Consider the following 14,833-nt stretch of genomic DNA (forward strand, 5'->3'; position numbering starts at 1 on the left):
TCCCACTCTTGATTTTGGCTCAGATCATGATGATCTCATGTGTGATTAAGCCCTGAATCTGTCAGTGCAGAGTCTGCTTAGGATTCTCTCTCTCCCTCTCTCTGCCCCTCCCCTGCTCTGTCTCAAGATAAATAAACATTCAAAAAATAAAAAATAGCCTTTATTTTTATTTTTTAGAGAAGAGAGTTTGGGCATGTGAGTGGGGATGGGGGTGGGGGAGGAACAGAGAGAGAGAGAGAGGAGAGAGAATTTTAAGCAGGCTCCTTGCCTAGCATGGAGCCAGATACAAGGCTCGATCCCATGACCCTGGGATCACGACCTGAGCCAAAATCAAGAGTTGGATGCGCAACTGAGTGAGGTGCCCAAGCAACCCCAAAATAGCCCTTTTAAAAAAAGCAGTTTTGGGTTTACGTAAAAGTTGAGCAGAAAATACTGAGTTCCCATATGCCTTTATTCCCCTCCCTTTCCCTGACTTCTGAAATGCATACAATTTCCCCTATTATTAACTTGCATTTCCCTTGTTATTAACACTTGGCATTAGTGTAGTATGCTTGTCACAAAAATGATGAGCCAATATTGATACATTATTATCAACTAAAGTCCAGAGTTTGCATTCCAGTTCATTCTTTGTGTTGTACGGTCTATTGTTTTTGACAAACGCATAATGCCATGTATCCATCATTACAGAAGCACACTGAATGGCTTCACTGCCCTAAACATTCCCTGTGCTCCACCTAGTCATCCCTTCTTTTTCCCACCAGCCCTGCCCTGCCCCAGAATGCTTTTTTGCTGTCCTCTTCAAGTAAGGGCATATTGGTTGAAAAGTAGAAGCTCTGACCTTCATATATTATATTTAATAAATTAAATGTCTTATCATGGCATTCAAGCACACCCTTCCCTCCCCGGCCCCCCAACATAGTCCTAACTTACTTTTTCAGTCTTATTTTCCACCAGTGATCCCAGACCCACTTCCATTCTTGGCACACCCTCTAATTAGGCACATCACACTATCTGTTCAGGTTAAACATGCTGCACATTTTCTAGTCTGCTCATCTTTGTTCATGCCAAGCCTGCTGTATTTTCTTCCCATCCACCATCACTACAAGTCACAATCCTTCTGTCTTTCTCACAGTATCCAAACACTACTTTCTTCAGGAAACCTTCCACGAAGACTCCAACTTAAAAATACTCTCCATTCTTTGGGTCCCCACAGCTCTTTGTACTTCCCTTTTAATTGTGATATAATTATTTGTATAAATATCTCTGCTATCAGACTTCAAGTTCTTTTTTTTTTAATTTACTTATTTGTTTTCAGAGAGAGAAAGAACGTGCATGCACCTGGGAGTCAGGGAGGGGCAGAGAGAGAGGGACAGAGAGAGAATCCCAAGTGGGCTCCACACTATTAGTGAGGAGCTGGATGCAGGGATCAGACTCACGAACCATGAGATCATGACCTAAGCTGAAACCAAGATTCAGACGCTTAACTGAGCCACCCAGGAGCCCCTGAGATTTCAAATTCTAAATGGACAGTGTCTTATTTTTCTGTCTTCCCTTTCATTATACTTTATGCACAGTTGTTGTTCACTAAATGTTTGCTAACTGAATGATATTTTATAGAGAATGATAATTTATAGAGGACGAGTATTCATTTTTCTGCGAAAATGGAAAAAAAAAACAGGGTGCCTGGCTGGCTCAGACAGTAGAGCATGTGACTCTTGATTTGGGGGTTGTGAGTTTATTTTAAAAATTAATAAAAAATATAATTAAAAATACATAAAAATGTTTAAAAATAAAAGGAAAGGGAAAGAATGAAGATACTCTTTCAATGATTTAGTTTTGCTAACACTTGGCGCTCCCCTAGAAAAGAGGATAATCTTCCATAGTATAAATTAAGTACAATTTAAGCTGTAACCTCTTCCCTCAACAAAGTATATTATATTCAGTTTTTCTCTTGATAAATGCAGGAACAGGATTAGGGTCCTATTAATTCCCCTGCCCCCTTAGAAAAGACAACTTAGGAAAGAAAAAGAGTTTGCCTCTTCATCTCTATAAAAACATATTAACTCAAATGCATATTTTGCTTTCCCCTCTTACTTATCCCTCTCCTTTTATTTTGGGACATCCTGACCTAAACAATATTACTCTATAGACTACAGTTACTGGGAGGTGCGGTGGTTCCCTAGACATTTTATTTTATTTTGACTTAGAGATGGGTCCAAGGGAGCCTGCTTCTAATTTTGTCTCTAGAAAACATAAGCTACTGCTTCTGCCAAGCTGTAAGTTGAGTAGGTGTTTTTTGTTACTCTGTGCAATTACCCATGAAAGAACAAATGAACAAAATATTTTCATGAGCAACAGCCCTTCCCAGGGATAAGTAAGTGTCTTAACTTTCCAGCTGGGTGACAGGAGTGGGTTGCATCAGGGTTTATCCACCAATTTCACAACCTTAAGTGTGTTTCAAGCAAAAGTCTTTAGGCGGACATTGTGAGCAAGGACATGAATCTGTGCCATTTATTTTAAACCTCCAAATTTGGCTTTATGCTCTATTATAGTCAATGAGCAGCCTCTGCACAATACTCCAAAGTCCAATGTATTTTGAACAAAAACATAACCAATATCATGCCAAAAGAAAGTAACCTCTCTACGTGGAAATGCATCATTATTTGGGAATATGGAAGTGGGCCAGAAAAAGTGACAATGTATTAAATCAAGCACCAGAACTATGTGGTTTACCTTTGGGGTTTTAAGCCATTCCTTAAGAAAAGGAAAACTTCTATTAGAATTTCTGGAGAAACGCTGCATCTCGTTAGTACATTAGCTAATTACATTAGCTAATACTAATAGAATGCTAAATCTTTCCTAGGTATTGTGCCAAATACAACACTTGGACCATCTTTATTTAATCCTCACAACAACCCTATGAGGTAGGCATGCTCATGATTCTCTTTAGGAAAGGGGACACTGAGACATGGAAGAATCTAGCTTGCTGAAGAACGCACAGTGTCGAAGTAGTAGAGCTGTGTAATGAACCCAGATGGTCAAAAATGCCAGAGCCTGCACACCTCACTTTCTAATCTTTTTTTTTTCTTAACTTTCTAAACTGGTTAGCAAAACAAATTCTCTACGTGATCCTAATGTTCTATCCTAAACAACAATTAATTTCCACAAGCCTTCAGTGAACATCTAGGATGACCCAGTACAGACGGTTGGGGATCTACTATGAAGAAAGAATTTACTTATTATCAAATAAAACTTAACATTCGACAAAGGTGTTATGCTCGCTTTGGCAGCGCACATACTAAAAACAGAGAAAGCTGTTAATTTTGTACAAGAGAAGATGCCAGAGAAAGACTTTCGAAGATTCTCTAAAACTCAGTAGCCTTGTTGGAAGTGACCTTGAAGATACATTTAAGTCAATGTTTTTTTTTCAATCTCTTCCAGTATGTTTCAGTTTGATGTCACAGTCGTCATGGAAGGCTCCAGTTTACGTATCCTGTGCCTCCCATTGATTTATGCACATTGTTCAGCAGTGTAAACTGACCTGGGAAGTTTCTAATTTAAGTCCTTTCCCATTATGATAGCTGATACCTAGAGACAAAAATCATCCTGAAATATTAGAATGGAAAAGGCCTCTTTGAGATACGCTAAATCATTTGACAGATTATGACGGTGAGAGAAAGCGATTTGCCCATGGCACATAGCACATAGCTGATCGTGTGAGAATCCAGGTTTTCTGTCTCCTCCCCTGGCGTTCTCTGCACATTACAAAGGTGTTACTATATGGGAATACGCTGAAAATGGGGCTTTTTAACCTATCCCAATTTTCATAGATTCAGATTTTTGGGGGCTTAATATATGGGAATAACATCAAATTTATGAAGGAGAGAAGTCTCATACACCTGGATGGCAAATTAGAGTAAAATCATCTGTAACAGAATTTGTTCCTAACAAAAATTAATAAACTCTGCATTCATCAAAAGGTTTAGGGAATAGTCTAATAAAGTGAGCACTGATTAGTCCAAGTTTTTACATAATAAATACAGGCATACATAACTTATTTATTTTTTGCAGGTTGCCGTTCTGAACATTAACAGTGGAGGTAAATGAGCCAGTTATCACGTGAGATGCTCTGTTTCAATACTGGCCTACTGCTGGGTCAGCTTTGTGTCTCTTTATCCCTAATTCACCTGTCTATAAAATAATATTGCCCACCTCATAGAGTTGTTGCAAAGATTAAATCAGAAAATATATGTAAAGCACGTAACATAGGGCCAGACACTTAGTAAGTTCTCAATAAACATAATTATTGGCAGCAGCAGTCACACTTCTACATATCAGGAACCAGAGTACTAGACTCATATAAAAGGTGAGCTCATGGCCTCCAAAGCTACCACTAGGGGACAGGAAGAGGAAGAAACACTAGCTAAGTCCTATTGTTCAAAGAGGACTACGCCTTCAACAGATGTCCTGTTTTAAAGACCTCTGGAAAAGGAGTCCCAAGCTTCTCTCAGTTACTCATTCCAATGCTTAATTGTTCTTTTTGTAGCCAGGAAAGTCTAGGTCTTACCTGGCATTTCTCCAGCTGTGGTATACATATGTTAATGATGTTCCTTTTAAAATAATTAAAAAGAAAAAAATTTGGTGAGCAAATAAATTTAGGAAATGCTAGGTCATGCAAGGTTAAACAGGTTTATGCAGAACTTCTAACGCTCACATGCTAATAATTCATGAGAATGAACAAAGCAGAGGAAAGGCACAGTATGCAACGTCTGAGGAGTTTCACATTTGATGGAATAGTTTGGAAAGTGATGGTCTAACCTATGTTGGAGTTTGTAACTTTCCCCCCATTTCTAAATACCCATACCTACCATCCTCTGCATATTTGCCCATTATCACTCGTACTTGAAAACTATTATCAAGCTGTCCCTCAAGTTTTCTTTAACTTTAGAGTGACTAAGGGCAAGGATTTACATTGGTTAAAACAATAAAGCCCAGAGGCACCTGGGTGGCTGAGTCAGTTAAGCATCCAACTGCAGCTCAAGTCATGATCTTGCGGTTCATGAGTTCGAGCCCTGCATCGGGCTCTGTGCTGACAGCTTGGAGCCTGGGGCCTGCTTCAGATTCTGCATCTCCCCCTCTCTCTGCCCCTCCCCTGTTCACACTCTGTCTCTCTCTCTTTCAAAAATAAATAAACATTTAAAAACAATAACAAGGGCACCTGGATGGCTCATTTGGTTAAGCATACAGCTTCGGCTCAGGTCATAATCTCATGGTTCATGAGTTTGAGCCCCGCACTGGGCTCTGTGCTGACAGCTCAGGGCCTGGAGCCTGCTTCAAATTTTGTCTCCCTCGCTCTCTGCCTCTCTCCCACTCACAGTCTCTTTCAAAAACAAATAAACATTAAACAAACAAACAAAAACAAAAAAACAACAACAAAACCCAAGAGAGAAAAGACTTCTTAGGTAAGCCACACAGAAAGGAATCATTAAAAAGACGAATGCTTGGGGTGCCTGGATGGCTCAGTCAGTTACGTGTCTGACTCTTGATTTCGGCTCAGGTCATGATCTCACAGTTTGTGGGTTTGAGCCCTGTGCTAGGCTCTGTGATGACAATGTGGAGACTGCTTGGGATTCTCTCTCTCTCTGCCCCACTCTCCCAAATAATAAGCTTAAAAAAGATAAAAAGACTAATGCTCTTTTTTTATAGAGACCATCCTAAAAGCCACCAGACAGAAAAAAAAAGAAGTCCCACATAAAGGATCAGGAACCAGAATGACAGTGAGCTGCTCAACTCGATACTGGAAGCCAGAAATTCAACAGAGCAAGGTCTTCAAAATTCAAAGAAAAAACCATTCCCAATGTGGAATTTTAGACATTTTCAGAAATACAAGCCCTCAAAAAAAGTTACCCCCCTGCCATGTACTCTTGCTAGTTCCACGTCACAACAAAAAGAAAATATGGGGTCCAGGAAACAAAGGCCCTAAATACGAGAGAGGGGTGAAGGGGAAGACTCAGGCAGCACAACCGTTCTCCAACAGCCTGGAGCGAATGAACAGGAAGGTGAAGAAAGCCATGTGAGATCACCCACGAAATCAGAATGCCTGGCATATATGACCACTTAGAGTTTTTATTACTGCCAGAGAGTTTGAGAGTACCTAACACATGGGAAAGGAACAACAAAAAATGAACAATTTCAGTAAAAAAAAAAGTTAACTTCAGAAAAATAAACAGCTATTCAGGATCTGAAACAACTGCAGCACACGTGCCTGGTTCAAGTGAAAGCAGTACTTTCAAAAGCACAAATATGATGTAAACACAGACAACTGATTTCACTTACAATTACAAATAGCTACATCGTGAAGACTGGGTGAAAGAAGTGTGTGTTTTGGGAAAAGGGGTGTGGTGGTAAAGGGCTAACCTCTTACCTTCCAATGTAGGAAGTCAGTGGGTAATGAATACAATTTTTAAAATCAGCAGCATAAGCATGTTATTTTAAAGACACAGAGGTAAATTCCAGGAGAAATGTTTAAAAGAATTAAAAATTACTTCTTCTGAGGAAAGGGAACTGGGTGTGGGACAGAGGGGCACTATTCTTCATGAGAAGATTTATCCTGACTTTTAAAACTGTGTACAAGCATTACTTTCATGAAAGTAAAAATTAAGTTAAATATCTTTTAATTAATAAATGAGAATTTAATTTAATTCCCATGATATCACTGAACAAAGGGAATACATATATTCCTTACCTATTTCTCAGTCCTCCTAAAAGGAATTATCATACAAAAAGTCCTGGAAAAACAGAGAAATTTTTAATGTAGTATCATGTAAAATAAAGGAAAATTATAAAATATTTTTGATACTTGATCAATAGTTGACTGTCCTTTTGGCTCAAGCATTTAAAAAATAAATTCTATCAATTCATTTCCTTTCCCTCACTGGTATCACGATTTTGATCAGTAAAGCAGGAAAAAGCCTCTGCATACCATTAGAAGTAAAATTTAATAACAGCTAACATTTCTGAAGTACTTAAATGACAAGCACTGTACTGTAAAACCATTATGTACAAAATTTATAATGTATTAATGTATATATGTAAAATTTATAAATGTATACATATGTAACATAAATCAATAAACAGTACTAAGGGTAATATAAAATTATTATTATCACCCAACAGACTGAAAACCTTAGATGGAAAGGGGTTAAGGGCTTTGCCTGATGTCAACAGGTAACAGGTACTAGGGTTTGAATCCTGTATTGGTTTCTCTGAACAGAGAACGTCTTATTTTGTACACCATGAATTAAAAGGATTATTTGCTGTGTCATGTTTCTTCAATGTAAGAAAACTTATTTTCAAAAAAATTTTTTTGACAGAGCGTGTGTGCGCGAGTGTATGTGTGAGCAGGGAAAGGGCAGAGGGAGGGAGAGAAGAGATAATCTTAAGCAGGCTCCCTGCACAGAGCAGCGCCCAACATGGGACTCAATCCCACAACCCTAGGATCATGACCCCAGCCTAAATCAAGAGTTGGACGTTCAACTCAATGAACCACTCAGGTACCCCATGAAAATATATTTTCATTCTGTTTTCTACATAGACTAAAACCCAGATCCAATGCTTTTGTGGTTTGGTTCCCCACTGATACTCCCAATGGGGACTCTGGCAGAGGCTGAGCATTCCAATATGTAACCATATATGCACTCTCTTTATAATGCACCAGAAGTCCTCATAGCAAATGTTTATATTCAGATCAACAAAGCATTTATCATCAGCTTTTAGAGAAGGCCACATTCACTTATGTTTTTCAAGAAAGAGTTCATTTTCTCTTGCATGGGCCACATGTTGTTTATATAGCTTGCTTAATCCAATCCTGAGGTACAGCAGAGATAACAGGATCATGCCCTCATCCACAGCCATCTTTCTTCTGCCTCCTGAGCTGGAGATTGTTGTCCTCTTTTCATCATGGTCAAACTACCTCAAGCTTGGTTCTTTTACTAAAACTACCTTCACGTGTTTCTAAAGGGAAACTTGCCAGTAATCTAATCAACACTAAAGCTGAGTCTGTTGAACAGGTAGTTATTACTCTGGTTTAGTTGAAACTCCTACTTTACCAAGCACGTATAGGTGACAAGTGAAGGAATGACGTGGAAGTCAGAAAAAAGAAATTGAACTTTTCTCTCTTGCTTGCTCCCTTGACACATTTTGGTTTTGGCTTTGTAGTGAGAAGGGAATGTAAATAGGAGAGAGGAGACTGAGTGGAAAGGAAAAAATTATGGGAACGGTCCAGGAGTTTGTAACTACTCAGAAAGAAAGGGCCACCAAAGATCTGCCAGAGTACTATCTCTCTTTGCTTTGTCCACCGCTCCCAATCTTGTAAAGGGCCCTCCTGCAACCAGGAAAAGATAAGAGTTGCAGTGGTTTTAAATAATGCTTTATTACTGAAGCATCTCTAACAGTCTGAAATTACCAGAGTGGGAAGGCATTGTCTTACTTAGAGTTGTTTAGTCTGGCAAAATGATGTGATACACTATGCTTCTGTGTACTCTTTGTTTTTAATTTACTGTGCCAAGCACCCTTAATAAGAAGACAATGGTCTTAAGTTAAACAAACATGAGAACAAAAGTGTCAAAACAGATGTAGCCAGATTGCCAATGGTTACGGGTTGATGCAGATTTTCACTAGTTGTACTATATATTATCTAAAAAATATATATAGTGATATTAAAATAGACATAGTAAATATTTTTCATGTTTAAACACTCCTCCTAAGCTGTTATCACATTATTAAAAATATTCTATATGAAAGCATCTGACACAATTCAAAACTCATTCATAATTTAAAAAAAAAATAACTAGGAAGAAAAGGTAACCTCATCAATCTGATAAAGAATATCTGTAAAAAACAAACAAAAGCCTAAAGTAGCCATCATACTTGATAGTGAAATATTTAAAGTTTTCCTTTGAGATCAGGAATGAGATAAGCATACTAGCTATGCTGCTTCTATTCAACAGTGTACTGGAAATCCTATCCAATGCAACAGTGAAAAAAAAACCAGAAAGAATTGGAAAAGAAAAATAAACTAAAATTACTCATGGATGATATGATTCTATATATAAAAAAATTAAAACCATTACAATTAATGAGAATTTAATTTAGCAAAGTTGGTAGACATAAGGCCAATCAATATTCAAAAATGAACCGTATTTTTATCAGCCAGCAACAAATAGAAAATGACATTTTAAAATGATTTTTACAATAGCATCCAAAACATCAAATCCCTGGGGGGGGGGGTGGGGGGGGAATCTAGCAAAATCTGTGTAAGACTGCTATCATCAAATCTCAAGAATATTATTTTAAAAAAAGAAAGCATCTAAATAAATGAAAAGGATATACTGTGTTCATGGACTGGAATATTCAATATTATAAAGCTGTCAATTCTCTTCATATTTATCTAGATTCATAAAAGATTTTTTTAATGTTTATTTATTTTTGAGAGAGAGAGAGAGAGAGCGAGAGCAAGTAAGTGCACAAGCAGGGGAGGGACAGAGAGAGAGAAGGAGACACAGAATCCAAAGCAGGCTGCAGCTTCCCAGCTGTCAGCCCAGAGCCCAATGCAGGGCTCGAAGCCGTGAATCGTGAGATCATGACCTGAGCCGAAGTTGGACGCTTAGTTAACTGAGCCACCCAGGCGCCCCTAGATTCAGAAAAATTCCAATCAAAATATTAGCATTTCTGTGTGGAAACTGACACGTTGAGTCTAAAATTTATACGGAAATTCAAAGAGCCAAGAACAGCCAAGGTAATCTTGAAGAGAACAGTGCTGGAGGATTTTACTATCAGATATTAACCCCAATTATAAAACTACAGTAATTAAGACAATACACCAATTGGTGCAAAGAGAAAAACAGACCAATGCAACAGGAAAGCAAGTCCAGAATTAATCCTGCATGTATATGGTCAAGTAGTTTATGACCAAAATGTCACTGCAGTGTAGTGGGGAAAGGAACATGTTGTCAGTAAATGAACTAAGTCAACTGGATATCCATATGGAAAGGAATGAATTAACCTCTACCTTACAACATATGCAAAAATCAATTCCATGTGGATCTAAATGTGAAACAGAAAACAAGAGTTTTTAAAACAAAACTCAAGTTTAACACTTCATCAACCTTGGAGTAGACAAAGATTTCTTCAGCAGGATATAAAAAGCACTGATTATAAAAGAAAAATTAGATAATCTGGATAATATTTAAGATTAAAACTGCTTAATAAGTAAATAAAAAGTTGGGGTGCCTGGGTGGCTCAGTCCGGTAGGCGTCCGACTTCGGCTCAGGTCATGATCTCCCGGTCCATGGGTTCGAGCCCTGCATCAGGCTTTCTGCTGACAGCTCAGAGCCTGGAGCCTGTTTCAGATTCTGTGTCTCCCACTTTCTCTGCCCCTCCCCAGCTCGTGCTCTGTCTCTGTCTCAAAAATAAATAAAGGTTTAAAAAATTAAAAAAAAAAAAAGCAACACATGGGAGAAGACATCTGTAATACGTATATTTGACAAAGTATGCTTTAGAACTCATATCTAAAGTACCCAATATAAAATTGGGTAAAAGACTTGAATAGGCACTTCACAAAAAAATATAGACAAATAGTAATATATATTTTTTTTCAGTAAATAATTTTTTTTATTTATTTTTATTTTATAGTTTATTGTCCAACTGGTTTCCATATAACACCCAGTGCTCACCCCAACAAGTGCCCTCCTTCATGCAATATATATATATATATATATTTTTTAAGTGCTTTTCTTGTTAGTTATCAGAAAAAGGGAAATAAACATTACAATGTGATATTACCATAAAGCCACCAGAATGGCTAAAATGAAAATGATAAGAAATGGCAAGTATCAGTAAAGATGTGGACCAAGTGGAACACTCACACACTACTGGGGCAAGTGTAAAAGGAACAGCCATGTTCAAAACTGTCTGGCAGTGTCTCTTAAAGCTGAACACACCCTATGGACTACATATACATCTAACAGAAATGTGTACCTTTGTTCACAGAAAGATTTATATGAGAATGTTCCTAGTTGTACTATTTACAATAAGAAAACTACCTGAATCCCCTCAACAGGATAAATATACTCTGATATATTTACACAATGAAATACAGTAATAAGAATGAAGTAGAATTATATTCAGTAATGTGATTACCAAACAAATGCTGAGCAAAGGAATCCAGACACAAAAGAGTAAACAATGTATGACTTCTTCATATAAAATCTCAAAACAGGCAAACTGGTTCATGGTTTAGAAATTAGAATTCAGAGGGCTTCCGGAGGGCTGGTATTGTTCTATTTCTTTGTCTGAGTGTGAATTACACATTTGTTCATTTGTGAAAATCATTTACGTACTTTTCTCTCTGTATGTTATACTTTGGTGAAAAGCTTAAATAGGAGAGATGGGTCTTGGGAGTGGGAGTTGACAGGGAAAAACATGCAGACCAACCATATAAGCCAACAAAAACTCTTTTCATTTGTGTTAAAAGCATTGTTATAGAATTTCTAGTGTATTTATTTATTTTTCAAGTTTTTTAATGTTTTATTTATTTCTGAGAGAGAGAAACAGCGTGAGCAGGGGAGGGTCAGAGAGAGAGGGAGTCACAGACTGAAACAGGCTCCAGGCTCTGAGCTGGCAGTCAGCAAAGAGCCCGACGCGGGGCTCGAACCCACAAACCGGGAGATCATGACCTGAGCTGAAGTCAGACGCTTAACCGACTGAGCCACCCAGGTACCCCTCTAGTGTATTTACTTAAGAAATTTTCTATTCAGAAGTTACAAAACAGTATTAAAATCAGTCTTAATAAACTACCTATTTTTCTAACCGGCTTCATTGGATAATAAAGGCTAAATACATATTCACTTAAGGTCCTCAAATCAGCAGAGACAGGGAAGGTAAAATTTCAAAGGGTGCACATTTTATCCTGAAGAGTATTAGATGTTATGTTTTTGCTTTATTTTTTTAAGTTTATTTATTTTGAGAAAGAGAAAGAATAAGTGAGGAAGAGGCAGACAGAAAGGGAGAGTGAATGCCAAGCAAGCTCGGTGCTGTCAGTGCAGAGCTAGATGTGGGGCTCAATTCTCATGAACCATGAGATCATGGCCTGAGCCAAACCAAGAGTTGGACACTTAACTGACTGAGCCATCCTGGTGCCCATTTTTCCTTTAGATATGTCTGGCTTACATGCAAGGCCTATTCTGCTTTACAAGAACCCTGTTTTTTTAAATGCAGGAAATCTTTTCCCAAATACTAATGCCTATATCAGGTGTCCTATATTTGGGACGTTAACACTTTTGGATGAGTTGTCTTTTGAGACATTCCATTTAAATGAAATAAAGTCAGTGGCTTAAATCCAAGCTACCAGTTTTATGTTAACTATTTAACTCTTCTTTGTATCAACAATCTATTTCGTAAGTTTTTTTTTCTTTAGAAGAGTTATCATTACATTTTAGTACAGTGTTTTTCTTCCCAAAGCCTCTCCTTATTTTACTTTTCTTTGGTATTTTCCTTTCTCAATATCTTAATCTCAGTAAATGCTCAATCAGTAATATAAAAACTATCTCAAATCAAGATAACCAATTAGCTAATACTATATGCAAGGTATTTTGAGGAGCTTACCAAGGTGAAAGACATTTCACCTTGAAGGCAGTATAGAGATCGTACTACTGACAGAGACAGGAAGTGCTCTAGAAACGTAGAGTAGAAACGGATTAACATGTTCTGAACTAATCTGGGACAACGTTATGGTAGAGATGGGTTTTGAATTATGATGACACAGTGGGGGGATTAAGATCTGCATTATTATTGATAAAGAAATTCCAAGGAAAAGATATTTGTCTCTATCATCCAGTATGCCCTTTATATTACCACTTGGGTTTCCTTAAGCAAAATAACTAAATAAATATGATAAAAATGATTAAATTTTGCATTATGACGTACGCTTGCAAACTGGATCAATTTCTCCTGGGCCAATACAATTGTTTGTATCTTAAAAGTAGCTAGTAGTGTGGTTATAACAATGGCAAAGAGGTTTCTTTGTAAATGGCAGAGATTTTTATGTAAATCTGGCCATATTTATGTCAAACTGACATGTTTGGTTCTTATTAGGATTATATTTTAGTCAATTAAGCAAACTTGACCAGTCTATATAACAGGTTTAAAATTTTAAAAACTAAACTCAGAGTTATAGATAAATCATGAGACAACAGTAAAGTAATATCCAACAATCTTATATTAAAAATATTCAATTGCCAAAAAAAATTCAATTGTTAATGTAAAGCCAAAATATAAGAATAATGAATTTTTTACTTTTTCCAAAAGAAGTGACATAATTAAGAAGTAGGGTGAGCCATGGTGTTTACATGTCTGGAATCTGTGAAAGATAGAAGCAGATAACAACTATTGCTCTGTTACTGAGTTTTGCCATTGGCTCTTTGCCAAACAAGAACTTGAACCTGGGCTTCTTTCTTCTGGAACTGTGATTAATATGCATCTATCAGATAATATCTAAATATTCTGGGGAAATAATGCTAAGGAAAAGATTGTTAAGTGAGTAGGCAGTAAGTCTGACTTAATTAACCATGGTAACAGAAAATTTTTGATAACATGGGCAATGAAAATCTGTATTATCCACAAGTTGTAACTTCATTTTAGAGGTGAGAAGACAAAACTAAATTTGTTGGACATCTATTACAAACTGGGCACTGTGCTAACTGCTTTACATACTGGATATTGGTTACTTAATCAAATAAGTTGCTTTTTTTTAGCACTGCTAGCAGATAAGTCTCCTGAAAGTCAAATAAATACTGGATGTATCAAAAGGTAGGCAGGCTTGCAAAAGAAGCCAGGCATTTGGAGAATTCACAAACTTGTGACATTAAATTAATATTCACATGATATTCAAGTAATGATAATTCAAACCAATGGAGGCACATGATGCAAATAACTGCATAATAGGGAATTCAAAATATATTTATACTTGGTTTTTAACATATAATGTTGTTAGTTTGTTTATGTTAGCATGGATTTTAGAATAATATGTTGGCATGTACACTAAACTTTTGGTTTTTCTTCCTGCACATATTCCAGTGTGTGAATTCAGGAGCTGGTAAGGTACATGAGCAGATCAGCTTGGTATTAATAAGAGTTTATTAGATACCTATTATATGTTAGATACTCGTGGAATAATGAAGATAATAAAACATGAGTCTTATCCTCAATGACTATATAATTTGCATTAAGGGAATATATAAAACAGAAAATAATATCAGGCAGTCTCCAATTAAAGGCTAAATAGTATGAAACTATTCAAGTAGAGGATTTTATTCTTTTATTTTAACAAGTATTAATGAGCCTGGTCATTTACTGAACATATCTTAGCCATTTGGGAATATCAGCTAGTGAGCAAACTAGAAAAAGACTCCTGACTTCATGGGGTTAATATGTTAGTGTGAGAAAGTGGACAATAAACAATAAATACAATAAATGAATAAATTATATGGTATGTTAGAAGATCATGAATACTTTAGAAATAAGGATATTTAGCAGGGGGAAGGGAGGGATGGTGGGAAGACAGAATACAACAGTGGGGGTAGTGGCAGTCCTTACCAGAAGTGATATCTGAGCCACGATTAGAAGGAGCTGACAAGAAGATGTCAGAGAATGAGGGTTCAAGGAAGGAGCCAGAACTAGAGCAAAAGCACTAAAGCAGGAGCATGTCTGGAATGTGGGAGGAACAGTAAGGAGGCCAGTGTGGCTGGAGCTGAGTGAGGAAAGGGCAGAGATGTTG

The 14,833-nt window shown here is 37.1% G+C and overlaps 1 protein-coding gene across 5 annotated transcripts in view; it reads right to left on the minus strand.

Annotated features, from left to right (window-relative positions):
- Window positions 1-14,833, minus strand: part of PPARG (peroxisome proliferator activated receptor gamma) — a 134,785-nt gene that overhangs the window by 52,961 nt on the left and 66,991 nt on the right. For 2 of the 5 annotated variants that reach the window (XM_039231310.1, XM_039231312.1), the window contains one exon: window positions 6,746-6,788. The exons of 2 other annotated variants lie outside the window; for them this stretch is intronic. Coding sequence is in view for 1 of the 3 variants with exons in the window: in XM_039231309.1 (XP_039087240.1) it covers window positions 4,568-4,574 (7 nt within the window). In the remaining 2 variants the exon portion in view is untranslated. Of the gene's footprint in view, window positions 1-4,567; window positions 4,593-6,745; window positions 6,789-14,833 lie in introns of those variants that run through there. One more of the 5 variants, XM_039231309.1, reaches the window with a different exon arrangement.

This window comes from Hyaena hyaena, unplaced genomic scaffold, assembly GCF_003009895.1.
Source record: "Hyaena hyaena isolate Hyena2069 unplaced genomic scaffold, ASM300989v1 scaffold_56, whole genome shotgun sequence".
NCBI lineage: Eukaryota > Metazoa > Chordata > Mammalia > Carnivora > Hyaenidae > Hyaena > Hyaena hyaena.